The 19336-nt window shown below is 39.0% G+C and overlaps 1 protein-coding gene and 1 long non-coding RNA gene across 6 annotated transcripts in view; one reads left to right on the top strand and one right to left on the bottom strand.

Moving 5' to 3' along the window:
* The window catches only part of LOC129703948 (uncharacterized), a 38792-nt gene extending 21948 nt beyond the window's left edge, over nucleotides 1-16844 (bottom strand). For 3 of the 4 annotated variants that reach the window (XR_008724659.1, XR_008724660.1, XR_008724658.1), the window contains exons 1-2: nucleotides 15229-16844; nucleotides 14118-14258 (exon numbers count right to left, since the gene is read on the bottom strand). This is a non-coding gene — a long non-coding RNA (uncharacterized LOC129703948). Of the gene's footprint in view, nucleotides 1-13745; nucleotides 14259-15228 lie in introns of those variants that run through there. The other variant, XR_008724654.1, reaches the window with a different exon arrangement.
* Nucleotides 1-19336, top strand: part of lrba (LPS responsive beige-like anchor protein) — a 661684-nt gene that overhangs the window by 335346 nt on the left and 307002 nt on the right. The window contains exons 38-39 of one of the 2 annotated variants that reach the window (XM_055646656.1): nucleotides 14143-14289; nucleotides 17576-17712. In XM_055646656.1, the coding sequence (XP_055502631.1) occupies nucleotides 14143-14289; nucleotides 17576-17712 (284 nt within the window). Of the gene's footprint in view, nucleotides 1-14142; nucleotides 14290-16896; nucleotides 17230-17575; nucleotides 17713-19336 lie in introns of those variants that run through there. The other variant, XM_055646666.1, reaches the window with a different exon arrangement.

Raw genomic sequence — 19336 nt, 5'->3', positions numbered from 1 at the left:
AAATGAATAAGCTGTGTGACGTGACCATCCGAGGGAGACAGTCCAGGGGGGATGGGGGGCACTCAGCAGGGCCGGTTCAGAGCCGCTATATCTCTGGGAATAAAACACAATCACTGCATTGAAGTCGTTCAGTTGAGATGTATGATAGATTGAAAATATTTTTCACTTTGGTGAATGTAAAATTCATTGAGATCCTTCGAATACAAAATTTACAAGGCTTGTCCCTGGCCTTCTATCACTACTGCTTCCTCATTCCCTCCCTGCTCAAAAATGCAGAATAAGGCACCTTGTTTAAAGACAGCAAAGATTTGGTATCCTGTAATGTATATTTTCTTTAATTATTTATCCAGTTATTCCTTGATAGCTAATTGGAAGATTGCCTGTCAGTTGTGATCATTGTTTTATTTTGCAATCTCAAGGACATGCATGAAATGGTTGCTGTAATTTATCGTACATAGATTTCCTCAAAGATCAGGCAGATCTGTTTTTGAGGTAATTCCATAAGCTTATTAGGGCACCATTTGGATATTGCGTTTATCCAGATATCTGAATGTGATTGTTGTTGTTTCCACAAATATAATTACATAAAATTTGATTTTAGATCATAAAATCACCTCCATATTTTGCCCATTATTTCTATTTTAACATAAAATGCAGCTCATTTGAATTTAATTGTGGTAAATCTGTGGAATTCAAAGCCACAGGAGAATGTGAGGTCGTCAATAGATAGTTTTAAGGCAGGGATTGATAGATTCTTGATGAGTATGGGTATTAAGGGATATGGGGAGAAGGCAGGAGAATGGGGTTGAGAGGGAAAGATAGTCCAGCCAATCTTGAATGGTGCAAAAGGCCGAATGGCCTAATTCTGCTCCTATCACTTATGAACTTATGAATGTTTTATTAACTATAGGCCCGTTGTTGTTCATTATTCATGTAAAGTATTTGAATAAGAATGTACAAGGCATAGTTAGTAAGTATGGAGATGACACTAAAATAGGAGGTATTATAGATAGTGAAGAGGTTGTCAAAAATTACAGTAGGAACTTAACCGGCTACATAAGCAGACTAAATGGCACTCATTTCAGATAAGTGTAAAGTGTTACATTTTGAGAAATCAAAACAAGGGTAGGACTTACATAGAGAATGGTAGAACTCTGGGAGTCTAGTTGATCAGAAGGATGTAAGAATGCAAGTTCAGAGTGAAAATGGCATGACTGTTAAACAGAGTGATGATGAAGTTATTAGGTAAGCGGATCTTCATCAGTTGGGGGCGTTGAATACTCAAGCTGTGACATTATGTTGCAGTTGAACAAGATATTAGCGTGGCTGTACTTTTACTATTGAGCACAGTTCTGATTACCCTACTGTAGAACTGTTGCCAGGACATGAGGGCCTATTTTATAGGCCCTGACCAAGCTTCCAACCTCATCGTTCCCCAGCCCCGCACGGCCCGTTTTTACCTTCTCCCCAAAATCCACAAACCCGGCCCTCCCGGCAGACCCATTGTCTCTGCTTGTTCGTGCCCCACCGAACTCATCTCCACATACCTTGACTCTATACTATCCCCCTTGGTCAAATCCCTTCCCACCTATGTTCTAGACAACAAATAATCCTCCGCCATTTCCGCCACCTCCAACGTGACCCCACCACTAGCCACATCTTCCCATCTCCCCCTATGTCTGCCTTCTGCAAAGACCACTCCCTCCGCAACTCCCTTGTTAATTCTTCCCTTCCCTCCCGTACCACCCCCTCCCCGGGCACTTTCCGTTGCAACCGCAAGAAATGCAACACCTGTCCCTTCACCTCCCCCCTCGACTCCATTGAAGGACCCAAGCAGTCGTTCCAGGTGCGACAAAAGTTCACCTGTATCTCCTCCAACCTCATCTACTACATCTGCTGCTCTAGATGTCAGCTAATTTACACTGGGGAGACTAAGCGGAGGTTGGGCGATTGTTTCACCGAACACCTCCGCTCAGTCCGCAATAACCTACCTGAACTCCCGGTGGCTCAGCACTTCAACTCCCCCTCCCATTCCCAATCTGACCTCTCTGTCCTGGGTCTCCTCCATTGCCAGAGTGAGCAACACCGGAAATTGGAGGAACAGCACCTCATATTCCGCCTGGGTTGCATGCATCCTGATGGCATGAACGTTGAATTCTCCCAGTTTTGCTAGCCCTTGCTGTCTCCTCCCCTTCCTTAACCCTCGAGCTGTCTCCTCCCATCCCCCCCGCCCTCGGGCTCCTCCTCCTCCCTTTTTCCTTCCTTCTGCCCCCCATCCCCCATCAGTCTAAAGAAGGGTTTCGGCCCGAAACGTCGCCTATTTCCTTCGCTCCATTGATGCAGCTGCACCCGCTGAGTTTCTCCAGCATTTTTGTGTACCTATTCTATAGAGATACTTAAAATCATAAGTGGATAATAGGGTGAATGGCCATCTTTTTCCTGGTAAGGGGAATAAAAAATTAGAGAGCATAGGTTTAGGTGAGAGGGGAATGATTTAAAGGGACCTGAGGGTGGTATGTATATGGTACGGGCCACCAGAGAAAGTTGTTGGGGCAGATACAACAACATCATTTAAAGGACGTTTGCGCAGGTGTGGGGATTGGAAAGGATTAAAGGAATATTGGTCAAATATTAGGAAATAGGAGAAGTTTGGATGGGCTTCTTAGTTAGTATGGATAGGTTAGGCGAAAGAACCTGTTCCTATGCTGCATTACTCTTTAACTCTAATCTACAATTCCTTCATTGCGATCGTGGCAGCAGGAACTGGAAACTCATCTCTGTGTCTCGGCTATGATCTCTCAGCAGCAATCATTTTTAAAAACATTTCAAAAATGGAATGATGCAAATGCTGAAAGTAAAAAAAAAGAAAATAATGAAAATAAATAGCAGCCTTGACAGCGTATGTAAAGGGAGGTATACCTCCTTTTGTGAAAATATATTCAATCCAATACCAATTCATATATTGGTGCTTATTGCTTAATTTCTTTGAGACACTGCACATTATGTTGGATGCCATAAAAATGCAGATTAAAATTGGGGGATGCACAAAAAATCAGAATTGGAAATAAAATCAGAAAATTCTGAAAATAATCAGTAAGTCAGGGTGTGTCTTTTGGAAGAGAAGCACAGTTAACATCTTACTTTGAGGTCCATTTATCAGAAGTGGGAAGGAGGTAAAAAGAGACTGGTTTAGGTGCAGTGTGAGTGGGGGTGGGGGTGGGATATGGGGGAGAATTGCAGAGTAGGACATATGCCCAGCAGGTCCGTCTGTGTATGTCCTCCCTAGCAAAGAAATAGAAAGAAAGAGGAAAATTAACATCATCTTTGAGTAGGTATGTTACAAAACTTACCTTCAGCGGCGCTGCAGTTCTGCCACTGGCTGTGTGCGCGACTTTGGCGCCTTTGGGGGGGGGGGGGGGGGAGCTAAAATGCAGTTTTCTCCTGCCTGCCGGAGTTTTATTTTCTCGGGCCGCTAGCTAATGTTGAAGAATTGTTCCGACTGCCGTTCTGTGAATTTTTTTGTTTAAACCGCGGGCCAATTTCAGCGCTGGAGTAAAATAAAAATCCGCTTCTAATGCCGTCAACGCCGATCCGGGACGGATTTCACGTACGGGACAGCTAAAGGTAAGCCGTTTATTTTACATATAAACGTGCTTCTTTGGATTACCTCAATCCAATTTTACTTTCCGAAAAGGTGATTTAGGCCCCATACGAACCGGCAGTGTTTTTCCTGCCAATATGAGGTTTAAATTCACCGCAACCGCAACGTTCCAATCGATCACATTCCACAAAATCCCACTCGCAAGATGATTAAAATGGCCATTAATTTACGGGAATGAAACACTAAATTCCTTCCATTTGGCCTATAAATTAATGACAATTGAGATTTAAAAATCATGTTATATTGTGAATTCTTGTGTGAATGCTATTTGGACACTTAGGCTATTTAAAAATGTTAATCTTTTCTTAAGAAATGGATAGATGTTTCGATCTAGTAATTGAATTTTGTAATTAGCTACAATTAGGTAACTAACTAATTATATGCTTTAATTTCAGGTTATCCAAATAGGATTGTTTCATATTTGTTTCAGAATGCTTCAATCTATAATTACTGAAAATTTATTTCAGTTCTCTTAATTTCCAAGAAAGTTATGGACTTTTGTCTGTCCTCGATCACAGCTTTTGTGTTAAGTCAATGGAAAAGCAATAGGGAACAAGATGCTAATTTCCGTATGAAAATGGCCATAACTTTTTTTAATACTGAAGATATGAAAGTGAATTAGGTGTCAAATTAAACTTATTTTTATGCTTTATCTGATGGGATAAATTGCAGACTTGATTTTTTAAATCTCAAAATTTTGTAACCTTTGCTACTTTGAGCCGGAGATAGACACAAAAAGCTGGAGTATCTCAGCGGAACAGGCAGCATCTCTGGAGAGAATGAATGGGTGACGTTTCGGGTCGAGACCCTTCTTCAAACAGAGCCTCTACTCCGACCTTCTCCTTCCCCCATCTGACTCCATTTGTTTTTTTGTGTAGAAATGTTTGCGCTCTGTTTCTTTTGAGTTATATTGTATTCTGTATACCACATTGCTTAAATATTCTTTAACTGTTCGACAGTAAAGCTGACCTTCACTCAGAATTTGGCTATTTGTTTGAAATCATGGTATATATCGGGCTATTTGGCTCAACACACCAAAACTGATTCTGTCGTAGAATTATCCAATCAGACTCATTGATCTTTCCATTGACCTGCAGATACTTCACCAATTTAACCAGTTCCATTTTAAATGTCAGTATTCTAAATCACAACATTTAAAAGACAAATAAAAGACAAAAATGAAAATAAAATAAACGTTATATATTTACTCCGTTTTGAATTTGGGTAGTTTTACACACCTAAATTATTCCTTAAACTGTTTTGTATGGATGTGATTTTCAAAGCAGATGCGGGTTGAGGTAGCAGGGGCGTTTAGAGGTCTTGATTTTCATTCTTGATCTTCTCTGTAGTTATTAAGGCAGTCAGCAAAATATGTTTACCTCACACTGTTTATCCCTGTAAGCTCGTTGAGTAGATTTGTACAGTTAGCATTGAATTATTATCAGTTATCCATCCATTGGGAATTGGATTTAAGAAGACCAATGTTATTTCAAGACTATTAAGGGCCGAAATCAAAGAAAGATTTTGCATCCATATTTTGGCTAGATTCAAATGACAATCCTCGAGTGAAAGACAATAGTCCAGATTTTGTTGGATTTTGACTGCAGTTTCATGTGGAGTTACAAGATTTTCTCAGCATACATGCAAGCAAGAAGAAGGAATTTAAAAATAAGTTGAATTTGATTTTATTATTGTTTTCAATCATTTTATGTGTTTCTGTTTAAATATTTTTCAATATCAGATACTGTCTAAAGATTCCAAAGGAACTTTGTAACTGGTCCTTGTTCTGTTCCCCCCCTCCAATTAATTTAACTTTATTTTCATTCCTGGCCACATCTCCACTCAGGCCCTGCCACTTGTTCTTGGGTCATCTTGGCCACCATTTTGTCATTAGATAAAGGAATCCAAGGTGAGCTAGCCAATCGGATAGCTCAAAAACAAAACCTTTTCACTGTACCTTACTTAGTACATGTGACAATAATAAACTAAACTAAACAAATGGGTTTGGGCCATAATGTCAAACATGGAGAAGTTGGGCTGAAGGGCCTGTCTCTATGCTGTATTGCTTTATGGCTAAATTCAGAAAATGGTTAACACAGGAAGCAACTGGAGTAAGAAGACTCCTCCCAGGAAAATCGAGCCATAAAGGGCCTGTCCCACTTGGCCGTCATTTGCACGTAATTTACGCAACATCATTTACGCGTTGTGACACACACGTGATGCGTGCATGGTGCTCATTACGTGCTCATGGTGCACATTACGCGCGCATGGTGCGTCATGACATAGGCAGTGACGCGCAGCGTTGCAGGATTTTGTGATGTACAAAATCTTTGCGCGCCATTGCGTGACGCGCAAATGAGGGCCAAGTGGGACAGGCCCTTAAAGCTTCATTGTACCAACCTATATATAGTAGAAAGCAGAGTAAATACAGTGGCTTGTAATTTCTATTGTTAAGCCTTCCAAAACTGAATCAAGATATTTTTGCTCTGTTGACAATTAACTGATATGCTGGTCAATTGACACTATGGTAGAATTTATGATTTGGGAAGAAAAAAAATTAAGAATTACATTCTCGTAATAACCATTTGATGTTTTGATCTATACTGTATTCCTTTTTCTGATTCGCCAAATATGTACAAAAGGCAAAGCATGTTTGTTTATTTAGTAAAATAGTTTGCCCTCTTCAACTTGTGTATGATTAATCAGAACATGAGGACTTTAGCTAAAAATAAGCAAGGAGTTGATATAAAAGTAGAAAATACAAAAAAATACTGAGTATAGGTTAAGAAGGAAACAGTTAATGAAATGTTATTGATTTAAAAATATTTCACCCACCTCAAATTTGTCTGGATGACTGAGTCTTTCCAGTATCTTCTCTTTTTACTTTGAGTTTAAGATTACATTTTTGTGTGTAATCTAGTGTAAAATAGATTAATTTAAATGTTTTAAAAAGTCATTCCACAATATATGAAGGATTTAAGTTTCGCTACAATATCTTACCATATGTAAATATGGAAATCACAACATTTAAAACAAGATCCTGTTTGCCTTATGTGATGGAAAAGACTTGCTTAGGATTCTATTTTAATTGTAATCTTATTTTTCTCATTTTTAACAACAGGTTTTAGAGTGAATTGCATTTGTTCTATGACCTGGGAAAATATGCAATTGTTTAAACCTAGCTAGAACTTTAGAGCAGTTTACTATAAAATGTCCCAGAGCAATGTAGTTCTGCTGAGGCTAGTTATGTATTTATTGCTGAAAAAGGCCATCTTTTCTTGGAATTGATTTGGACTGAAGGCCTCTGGTGTAGAGGTGGCAGAGTAAATACCTGAAGAGTAATGTTCCCTGTGTTGCCGATCAATACCAGACCCTCCATTGTACTTCAGGCCAGTCTCTTGTTAAAAACAAATTTGTTAATTCTGACAATTTAATTGCATTTTTTCAGACTGATTCTAAGACCATTTAAAGGATTCTGGTAAACGTGATGCATGGATATTTTTACATTACTACTCTTTGTGTTCCATTATCCACGTTCTGCACTTTCTGTGTTACAAAACATAAATCTGTTTTATTATTGATTTTCTAAGTATCATATGTTTTGGATTTTGGTACTTAATGCTGAATTAGTTATTTTGAATTCTGTTCCACATCAGTTTTCGTGTAGATGCAGGTGTCATCTCCAAGCAATATCATAAGATCATAAGTGATAGGTGCAGAATTAGGCCATTCGGCCCATCAAGTCTACTCCGCCATTTAATTATTGCTGATCTATCTCTCCCTCCTAACCCCATTCTCCTGCCTTCTCCAATATTAATGTAAGTTACCACCTCAGCATTTCTATTTAATTAACCAAGCAGAGCTTGTATGAAACTCCACTCACTCCCAACCATATACTGGTTCTCTTAATGTTATTTTAAAATTTGAATAATAGTTGGAAATAAAAATGAGAAGTGACAAGCTTGTGGACTGAGATATGTTCACCACTCTCTGCAGAGCAGAGCAGTTGCTATATCAGACATTCCATCAGAATACTTTCTAGAGGGCAGCATACTGTGTAAACATTTATATATATATGTTTGAATCTTCCATTTGCCAGGTAAATGTAAGATTGCAGCTGATTTAAAGTGAGATGATTTTCTCAATATATTTTGCATCAGTTGTCAGAATTTGGTTATGTTAACTTTACTTAGTGTCAACAAATAAATGTTCAGTTAACATTAAATCTGAGACCTTTTGACATTGAAATGATTAGATTGGATTATTATCATATATACCAAGGTGCAGTGATATTATTTGGGCACATTTGGTCCAGACAGATATTTTCAACCAGTCCCTGCAAACCTGTACTGTCCCTGCCTGCTTCAAAGTCTCCACTGTTGCCCCTGCACCCAAAAAGGCAAATATTATTGGTTTTAATGACTACAGGCCTGTCACACTGACTTCTGTCAAGCTGAAAAATATCACAAACTCTGCAGTTTGCATATCGGGCCAATAGATCTGTGGATGACGCAGTCAACCTGGGCCTGCACTTCATCCTCCAGCACCTAGACCGCCAGGGGAACTATGCGAGGATTTTGTTTGTTGATTTTAGCTCTGCATTCAACACCATTGTGCCAGAGCTACTACACTACAAACTTTCCGAGTGGACTGTGCCTGAACCCCTCTGTCGGTGGATCACCAGCTTCCTGACAGACAGGAAGCAGCATGTGAGGCTGGGAAAGCACATCTCGGACCCACAAACCCTCAGCATAGGAGCACTGCAAGGCTGTGTACTCTCCCCTCTCCTCTACTCTCTCTACACCAATGACTGCACCTTCACTGACTCCTTTGTCAAGCTTCTCAAGTTTGCGGACGACACAACCCCGATTGGACTGATCCAGGATGGGGAGGAATCTGCCTACAGACAGGAAGTGACACAGCTGATGTCCCGGTGCCTTCGTAACAACCTGGAGCTCAATGCTCTTAAAACAGCGGAATTGATTGTAGACTTTAGGAGAGCTCCCCCTCCCCTCACCCCACTCACCATCAACAACACCACAGTCACATCTGTGGAGTATTTTAAGTTCCTGGGAACCATCACCTCCAAGGACCTTAAATGGGGAGCTATTATCGACTCTACAGTCAAAAGGGCACAACAGAGGATGTACAACTGAGGAAGCACAATGTGCCACAGGTAATGATGGTCCAATTCTATACGGCCATCGTAGAGTCTGTCCTCACCTTCTCCATCATGGTCTGGTTTGGCTCAGCCACTAAGCACGACATCTGGAGACTGCAGCGAATCGTCCGATCAGCTGAGAAGGTTATTGGCTGCAACCTTCCCTCCATTGTTGAATTGTACACTGCAAGGGCCAGGAAGCGAGTGGGTAAGATCATCTCAGACCCCTCTTACCCTGGCCTCAAACTATTTGAATCACATCCCTCTAGAAAGTGACTCCGGACTGTCAAAGCTGCCACAGCCAGACATAAAAATGTTTTTTTCCACCAGTAGTAGCTCTACTCAATAACCAAATATCTGTAGCCTCCTTTTGCTTTGGTATTGTATTTAATTCACATGTTTAATCAATAATGTTTTATTATTAATGTTTAATGTTGTATGTGTCATTCCTAACTGTCACTGTATGTTGTTGTCACTTGCAGGCGGAGCACCAAGGTAAATTCCTTGTATGTGAATACTTGGCCAATAAAGTTATTCATCCATTCATACATTCATCCATTCATTCATCCATTCATTCATTCATCATTCATTCATCCATGCAGCTCACAGCATAAACATGAGGTATGGAGCAACAATTACAGTGATGCATACAAAGCAGCAGAATGGTGCAAAATTATTGTGCAAAATCCAAGTATGCAAAAGAATATTAAAGTACAATAAAAGAATAACCCAATGAGGTAGAGTTACGAGCATGTGACAGCACCTCTGGCGAGAGGATGTGAAAGAGATGATTAGTTCAGGGAGCCGGTTGCAGTGGGGAAGAAACTGTTCTTAAGTCTGGGCATCCAAGCTTTCAAACTCCAGTATCTTCCCCCAGCGTGGCCGGCCGGGGTGGCAGGCATCCTTGATGATCCTTTGTCTTCCTGATGGAATTCACCACGAAGATGGACTGGATGGAAGGAATTGACAATCCTGTGATGGACCGGGATATGTTCACCACTCACAGCAGAGCAGACTAAGATGCATTCCGTCAGAATACCTTTTAGAGGGCTACTGTGGAAGTTTGAGCAAATCCTCATGGACATGCCAAATCTTCTTGGATGCCTGAGAAAGTAAGTGCATTCATGCCCTTTTTTGATCATTGCATCAGTGTGATGGGACCATGTTAGGTTGCTGGTGATATGAATAGCTAGGAACTTGAAGCTTCCAAACATCTACAGCAGATTCATTGATGCAGGTTGTGTTCACTGCCTTGGTTCAAATTTATAACCAAATTTTTCAAAGCTGATGAAAATTCTTGTTAAGGATCAAGTTATTGGCTTGGCAACATGACACTAGGTTCTTGAATTAATTTCATTGTTATTGTAGATTGTAGATCCGATCTATGACAATGGTCAAAGGTGTACCTAAGTATTGAGTTGGCATTGTACTTGGCCACTTAGCCACATATATATATGTACACATTGTTCTTAGCCACATTTTATGGCAGATTCTAACCAACTGAAATGCGTCTGTCAAGAAGTCTGGAATCCAGTTGCAGATTAAAGGGCCTGTCATTTACGCGACATCATGCGTCTGCACAGCCGTCTGGAGCGCGTGGCGTCATTTGAAGACAGACACAAAATGCAGGAGTAACTCAGCGGGACCGGCAGCATCTCTGGAGAGAAGGGTCTCGACCCAAAACGTTACCCATTGCTTCTCCCCAGAGATGCTGCCGGTCTCGTTGAGTTACTCCAGTATTTTGTGTCTTATCTCCATTCGTATTGGCCCCGCTCTGGGAGTAGGAGTGGGGGCGGATCCGGTTCTGCAATGGCCGTGAGCCCCAGGCTGAGTTCGATGATCGTTTGCCTGCTTTGGCTGCTGTTGGAGGTGAGACGTTGCGCCGTGCCAGGGTTTTTGGCCTGTCCCACTTTGGCCGTCAGTTACGCGACAGGCCGGTGGCGCGCGAAGATTTCGTGCAGGACGGTCCACACTCCTCTACACCGCTACACACTCGCCCACACCACTCCATGCGCCCGTCCTGCCCTACCTGCATGCTAGCAGGTCACGTAAATGGCGCGCGAATGACAGCCAAGTGGGACAGGCCCTTAAGTCCCCATGGCCAAGGCCCAAATGTTTAGGGATGATTCAGTATTATGGTGTTCAAGGCTGAGCTGTAGTTAATGAATATCTTCCTCACATAGGTTTTCTTATTGTCAAAGTGATCCAATGATTAACATAAAACCCAATTAAAGTTTATCTGCACTAACAAGACTTCTGAGGAACAAAATATTAAAAGTGCCAGAAGTGTTGTAAGCTAGTGGTGGGCTATGAGATTAGAACTAACTCTTTGGTATGTATAATGGGATGCAGTAATACTACTGTTAAGTGAAAAACCTCAAGGGATGGTTAATTGCAGGAAAACCATGTTAAATATTTGTACAGGATTTATTTTTCCCATAGCTAGATATTTTTTAAATCTTTGTATTAATAGTTGACAAAGATAATTGATGGTTTGTCTTCCCTGCATAAATGGAGCGGCTTGGTTTCATGCCTGTATAGGTTATAATTTTAGTCCTATCTGCTTTTTTTGCAGACATTTGATGATATTTTCTTTATGAATTGCTTCATTTATTACTGCAAAGATTGCAATTGAATGGAATTGTGGAGACAATTTAAGATGTCAATTAAGCAGATTATATTCTGATATTTATTTAAAAGCTAAAAAACTGTATGGAAAAAGAACAGTATTGTATTTGAAGACAAGTTTGAAACATGACTGATTCAGCTAGCCACGAGGGACTATATTACTGCGGAATGTTAAATTATTAAATTGCTTGGTTTCCTGAGATCATAGTCCAACTGTATGTTTGTGGCAGTATGGATTTGAATAAAGTAGAATCCTCTATGCCAAACCAAAATATGATTTCATATTTTTATGTTGTATTTCAGAAACAGTTAAAGCCATAATTGTATTATAACAATAAGCACATTCTTTTTTTCTAATTTGAAATAAAGAGAAATATTAAACAATGTGTATAATAAAATTGTTTATTCACAAAGAATAATTGAAGTGTGATAGATTTGTATTATTGGTATCAGGTAATATACTTTGAGCTGGATCATAATGGGACATAGTATTGCATCTTCTGCTGAACTGTTTTACATTGTTGCACAAGAGCTGACCTTAGAGGCAATTCGTCTTGCAACGTGGTTTCACATAATTTGAGAAATCCCACCTTTTGGGCACCAGGTCAATTATAGTTAATGACATTTCCAGTGATTTTTTAAATTTGGAGATCATATGATTAAATTTACCAGCAATATTAAAATTTTATATAACTACGCTCAGCATATTATATTTTTCTAATAAATATTTGGCAACCTCATAATGATAATAATGGTAAATTTGCTTGAGCATTAAAAAATAATGCATTACCTAGTGCAAGACAGGCAAACATCTGAGTCCTGAAGACTTGTATTGCTGTAAGGGCTGTCCCTGCTCCACCAAGAGCTCATATTGGAGAACAGACCTTTTGATGATCAAAATCAGATTTTATTTTTTAAATAATTTTGGGATCTGCTGTGAATTTGTGTGATTATTTTAATGCCTCCTGAAAGTTACTCATGCAGGGATTTTTAGAAATGTAAAAAATAAGTTCCAAAGAATGAGAATGGCATGAGGTAAAAGAGAAGGAGAAATGTGATCTAGTTACCTGGGGTTTTATCCTTTTCATTCATGCATTAAGGTGCACTAATGTATTCTGAAATATTGTGCTTGTGCAAAGTAACCAAACAATGATAGTGTATTTTATGAAAATGTCAGCTCTTTTTGAAAAACGTATTTAACCCCCCAATTTGGCACATAATTCAGACACTTAAATAGCTTCTGAAGTCTTTCTGGCAAACTGTTTAGCACATTTTCAGAACTTGTTGGAATTTGAAGGCCAGAAGGCTTGCACACAGTCAGCTCTGTCAGTAATTAGCATTGTAATATTGATGGTAAAGTCAATGTTTAGCAGAACATTTTCATTTATGTTTATGAATTATTCAGTTAGAATTTGTGAGCAATCCAAATACGTCTTAAACACATTTTACTTGGCATTTAATAAAACTGAAAGTTTCAAGCTTGCCTTCAAACCAGTTTTGTAGATGACAATAATGAATTATGTAATATACAAATACAAATATAAATATTTATTGTATTTAATGTATTAATTAGACGTTGAGTTTTGTACTACAACCAGGAAAACAGGTTTCCTATTTTAGACGTGGCGGACTACAACTTTACCTACGATAGCATTTTGAGCTACATTAAATCATTTGTCTCAGAGAGGGTTTCATTGAAGTTTATCGAAGATTTCGTAAAAACTATCGATGTCGCGCATTACTATGGAAGCGTAAATGAGTAACCTTGCATTATTCGGCATGTCTTTCTGAGTTGTGCCACTTTAATCAGTACGGTCTGAAGTTGATCAGAGGATTTCTTTAAGATTTTACCAAAAGAGTAATAAACTTCGAAGGATTGCTCCACGATTCATTTCGCCCTTATCTCCGTAACGTTAAATCGCTTTTGAATTATTTTTCTTTTGAAATTGGAAAATAAAAGAGTATTAACGTAATTTTTTTTTTTAAATGGTGAAAACATATTCGAGTTTAAAATAACTGCGAAAGGGGTCCTCTGGTTTATGGTAACTAGTTTCTGTGAAGTTCGTGATGCAGGGCAGCTTGGGAAACGAACACACTTTATAATATTTTGATTTTGGTCGTTCTTATTAAATATTACCTGGAAAGAATAGTTACAGTTAAGATATTAAAACATAGGAAATGTTTTACTTCTACGTGCATGAAATGATTGTTGCTCATTTTCTTTTGCCCTGGTGTTTTAATGAAGTGCGACTGATTCTCCTGTAGATTTTAAAACAACGCCCGTTAGGCTTCGCAGGGTGTAAGAAATGTGATTTAATTGAAGAAAATGTTTTGTAACCGTTCTCTTTAAAAAATGTTCTTCTACAGTGACCAGATTTTATCTGTACAACTTGTGATCCGATATTTCATGAAGGCGTTATAAGTCCGGTGGAAAACACCACAATGAGGACACAATGAAATCTAATGCGATCCGATTTATATTTTACCTCAAATAGTATTAACTGGAAAAACGCATAAAACACGTGCAACTTCCAACAGCAATACGTATGTGGTTTAAAAGTGAAATTACCATTTGGTAGCAAAAGATGGAAAAGAAATATTGAACCAAACGGTGTGTTTTACACATAACCGCGATCTTGTTTGGGCCCGACTTGCTTGGTTTCTCACCGTTCTCTCCTATGTGTGTTGGCAGGTTCTGAAGATGATGCGCTAGTTAAAGGCCGGCAGTCCATTCGGACTCCAGCAGTGAGCAGCCAGAACTCCGAGAGTGAGATGGTGCTGGAGGGAGACGATGATACCATCACTTCACTGGAAGAGAAGGAGATTGATAACATGGCGGGTAAAATCATTTGTCTTTCTTTACACCAGCCTAACGCTTCAACTAAAGCTCCTGATATAAATTCTCACGCTCATTGCGGGGACCTTTGCTGGTACAATGATGAATTGACGCGATCCTAATGAAGCCAATAAAAATATACCTTTCCTTCAAAATTGAATCAGAAACTCCAACATCTCATATTGGCATTTGACTACTCACATTTCCCCATGTGCTTGATTTGTCTCCTTGCACTTCATTTGTAGTCAACTTGAAAGGTGTGGAATGAAATGACATGACCTGAACAATTCCTTTCCAAGTGCCCAAAAGGACATTTACTAATTTATTTCTTACTATCTCTAATTTTATAACCGATTATGTTTGTGACCTCCGAGTTGCAGCCTCCGAACAATGTTCTAGCAAGAAAAACGATGCAGCGTCACATATTGCATATATAGCCACATGATCATGTTCACCGAATTCGGTCGGTATAGAGAATCCATCATTACAAAGTATAATTAATTTTGGTCAAATCTGATGTTGGAAATGTGGCGAAAAATCCACATAATGTAGATACTAAAATATAGATTTGTTTAAGTTGTCACATAAAATGCCGTCCCAAGTCATCTCCCATACGATTCAGGTGAGACACGCCTAATGCCTGCACGAGGTTCGCCTTCGGGAGCCAATATCAAAACAAGTAGTTCATTTTGGGACTTCCTTTGTGTTTGACGTCTGTTGCATATTCTTCGTTTTTATCAGCTACAGGCAGACTAGCGTCTTCCCTACCTGGCTCCAATCAAATACGGGAAATAATGTCCCAAATAAATGCATTCGTGTCAGATCGCGTGAGAGTTCAAATACGGTCGCTGCCTGCTTGGGACAAATTGGAAAGTTTCTCAAGAATAAAACAGGACGACAGGTTTTACAATACGCGTACAAATACCATATTCTTCAAGATACCTTGCGATTAAACCTCCTTTCTGACTACATTTCAGCGGAGATTGGCGACGATTGTTGCTAACCCTGGAGTCGCGGGGATGGAGAGAGAACTCGTACAATTCATTGCTGCATTGAATTGGAAAGAATATTTGCGCTAGAGCACAAGCGGGCATCTGCTGTCGCGAGAGACAAGGGAGGAGGGTTTCGAACGACAAGGATTATATGTTGATATGATTTGGAAAAGGCGGCGTGGGGGTAGAGAATTCCTTAAGTGACCTCTTTCGGGAAACGGGTGGGTCTTTTTTCAGCAGCTCGTCCTGAACCAAAGTGAGGAAGACATTGTGTGGTGTAGATGAAACATCCTAGGTTAACAATACCGTAGTATTGCGATATATGGTAAAACTAATGCTTGAAATCAAACGTATAGTGTCCGCATTTATAGTGTCCGCATAAAATATATTTTGGAAAGGATTTATTAAAAACATATTTAGGGCCCTTTACACAACAACACGAACAGAAACGGCCAAGTCAGTTTAAAATCCATTGTTTCTCGCTGCATGTTGGATATGTTCATTTAAAATAATTTCATCTTTAGGTATTGCAATAAATAACTATTTAATAGTTAAACATTTTCAATTCCTCCTTCAACTAATGTAACAAGTGTGAAATTGTTTTGCGATGTAGCAACCTTCCCAGTACCGCGCAGATTTCTGCAGAAGTGTAAAGAGATCAGGGTTTAATTATAAAATCTTGACATTGGGAATAGGATTAAGCAGTAATCCTTTCTAATAAAGTCTGTAGTGTAAATTAACTGAAAGTTATCTGAGGTCTCCTATAGGAGCCCATGGGCTGTGTGCATTGCCAGATCATTGCAGATGGCTGCTGTGTTCTCATTGTAATTGAATGTCTCACCATGATTGAAAAATGTTATTTCTCTCCTGTATTACATGTTAATGCATTAAGGGCACGGAGAGACGGCAGAGAACACGGGATGGTGATTCCATCCACTTTTGAAAGAGCTTGGGGAAATCAAGGCGGTTTTGTATCTCTCTACTGACCATCTGCAAACCAAGTATATTGTAGACTGGGAATAGAGGGCAAATCCTGCTCTAATCTCACATGAGAATCGCCAGCTATTGTCGAGGTGGCATACATTAAGATTGATGAGAGATTAAAGACTACTCGGGTCTAAGCAATCAATGAAAATGACAATTAATTTGAAAATTTTTTGGCAATTACTCACAGAATGATTACCTCCACCACTTCGTCGGGTGAACCAGATCTGATGTCGCGTATAGATAATAGTTATATATTTAAAACGTAAAATAATCAATGTGGTGGTAAAAATGTAGCACTTCTCAAAGCAGCACCACTGGAAAAATGAGAAATGACCCTGGGGCTCTTTTTCATTTAGTAAATTCATATTGAAGTATGACGGAAGATTGTATTATCCCTTTTCAATTTCTCGAAATCAATCACCTTGATCAGTGATAGGTTATGTTTCCGAAAATATATCTTAAAAATGAACACAGGATAAAAATAGTCGGTCCCAACTATCCGTGGACGTGTACATTGCTTCCCACGTGAAAATAAAATCGTGACATAATTGGGTTAAACATTACCCAAAACCATTATTATAGCTACCTTTCCCCGTCATCTTTTCTTGAACATAACTTTCGTAGTTATGCCATTTGGAGCATATCAGACAAAACATATCGGTCTTGTATGTTTACAGCTAATGCTCCAGTGCTCGTGTTGCGAAATGATAATCCTTCCAGAAATCCCATTGTATTTAGTGATTGTTACAACCAAGTCCATTCAAGCATAAACCAATCGAGCAGCTGTGAAATGTGGATTGCCAGTATATCAAAACAACGGCAATTCCCATAAAAGCTGCACTGCATGCATGTCTGCATGCTTGCATGCATACACCCATGCATACATAAATAAAGGAGTGCGTGTTACAATGGGATTTTCTTCAGTAGCTGTTCCAGATATGAACTATGACTAAAAAAGAATCAAGTAACGTAGTTTTAGCATCCCTTGTGGAAGTATTAATGAATAGTAAAGCTTTGCAAATCCCTTTAACTGATCATCCTGCGGCGGATTAAATCAAAATAAGTAAACCGAGAGATTATAATTACAGCAAATTCCATTTGAAAAAAATTGAAACAAGTCCAGCAGCGCAACAGCCGACATGTTTAGTGGCCAACACATAATCGCGCAATGTATATACTCATTGTCTGGCACTTTGTTTTATTTGCAGATTTGTTTGTAGATGTTTTTAATAATATCGATATAGTTTTGTTTCTTACTTGTTCTGCACGGAACCAATAGACGTTAGTAAGCTATGTTCACCTATTTCTAGGACCTGTGAATTTGACCACTGCTGTCCAGCTCATAGCTCCGGCTGTAGTCGCTAAGGGAACGTTGTCAATCACCTCCTCCGAGTTATACTTCGAAGTGGACGACGAAGATCTCAATTATAAAAAATTGGATCCCAAGGTAAGAGGGCCTTGACATATATGGGAGGTGTGTTTAAATGACAGCTCTTAAATACAATGGATTTTAACACAAGAACAGCTGTTTATGCACAGCGTTGGCTCGGATACATCAGAGAGCATCCATTAAAATGTAGCAAAATAGCATGAACTTTACTACTGGATAGCTTATTTTAGAAAAAGTAATGCAATAATTTCATAGATACTTATTTACTCGTGTGTGCACCTTTTAAAATGCAAAGTGTATTCAATATCTCTGATTCCTGGTGCGGAGTTCAGTTCGGTCTGCGCAATGTACAACTTTTATAGTTTAGATCGTCATTTCTTTCGTCAATCTTGACTTTAAGAATTGACTTTAAAACCAAGTTTAGAGTTTAAAGGTTTCAGCGGTCTGCAATAATACAGCTTGTTTAATTGCTAGAAGTTACTTTGAAAAAAGAGCCTTTTTACCGACGATAAGTTGTGTATGTGAAATTACTTACCAACATATTCATTGGGAATGAAAACGTATTATATCCAATTGCAAGTAAATCCAGATTTAAACAAAAACGTTACTGCCATTAATATGTAGCAATCTGTGTATTTTTCGATTATTAGAATACCTACGATTGCTCTTTAATTTTATGGGCCCAATAAACCAAACCAAAGCACTTGGCATATTTCGCTAAAAAGACGATTTATAATTCTTAGCAACTATTAGTGTCACATTCCTAATTTAAGGCAATCCCTGTTAATTGACTCAAAATTACATGGGAGTGGAGGGAGGGGGGAGGAGGGGAAACAGACAATGACAATAATGAAAGCTATGTTTCTAAAATGTCACCAATAATATAAAAATAAGACTGCATTTTATCCAAGTTTTGATCAAGTTTTGAAATTGTGAAATGCATGAGCTATAACAGTTAGAAATATTGCATGTAATCTAAAATTCTCCCAAATTGGGATCATCTTCACTATAGTTGGCTTGTTCTTCATTCTGGTCATTTAAGGTGGCTGTTCCGTTTTGCGTCTTCATTTGACTTTCAAGGAAAAAAAAATTGGGGTTTTGCGATGTTAAATTAATTGCCATTGTTGGTGACGTTTAGCCTTATGATTCTTTAAAGCTGTCTTTTTGGTGGGGTTGGGGATGGCCGCTGTAGGAGTTGTTTAACGTGCGATTTTCACTGAGATTTGAAAGATATATCTTTTATCGCTTTGGTTGAGGAAATTTTGTCACAATGGTGAAATGTATTATGCAATGTCACAGTTTGTTTGATACTGTTCTAACCTGGGGTATCTGTCAAATACAATGTCGAAAAGGTGGTTTGTTAGTTCGCCAATAAATGCAGGAATAAGTAAATTAATATCGTTTGTGTTATTTAGGTATTTGGAATGGGCGCGGTATGGTGTGGAGCCATGGCATTTGATATATTTGGCCTGGGTGTTGCGGTATCCACCGCCACTCCCCAGTCAGAGATCAGTGAGTTTTAACTGGACACGTTGGGCTAAAGTGTAAACTGCTGAGGTGGACACGAATCGCCAAATCTTTGCGTATTGCACTTTCGAATAAATCGCCAATATTTTTTTAAAATAACTTATAATGTCATGCGTTTTTGACCATTATTGATGCTTAACATTTGTTTGGGCGT

The sequence above is a fragment of the Leucoraja erinacea genome, chromosome 1 (genome assembly GCF_028641065.1).
Source record: "Leucoraja erinacea ecotype New England chromosome 1, Leri_hhj_1, whole genome shotgun sequence".
NCBI lineage: Eukaryota > Metazoa > Chordata > Chondrichthyes > Rajiformes > Rajidae > Leucoraja > Leucoraja erinaceus.
This window is presented reverse-complemented; position numbering and strand designations above follow the sequence as displayed.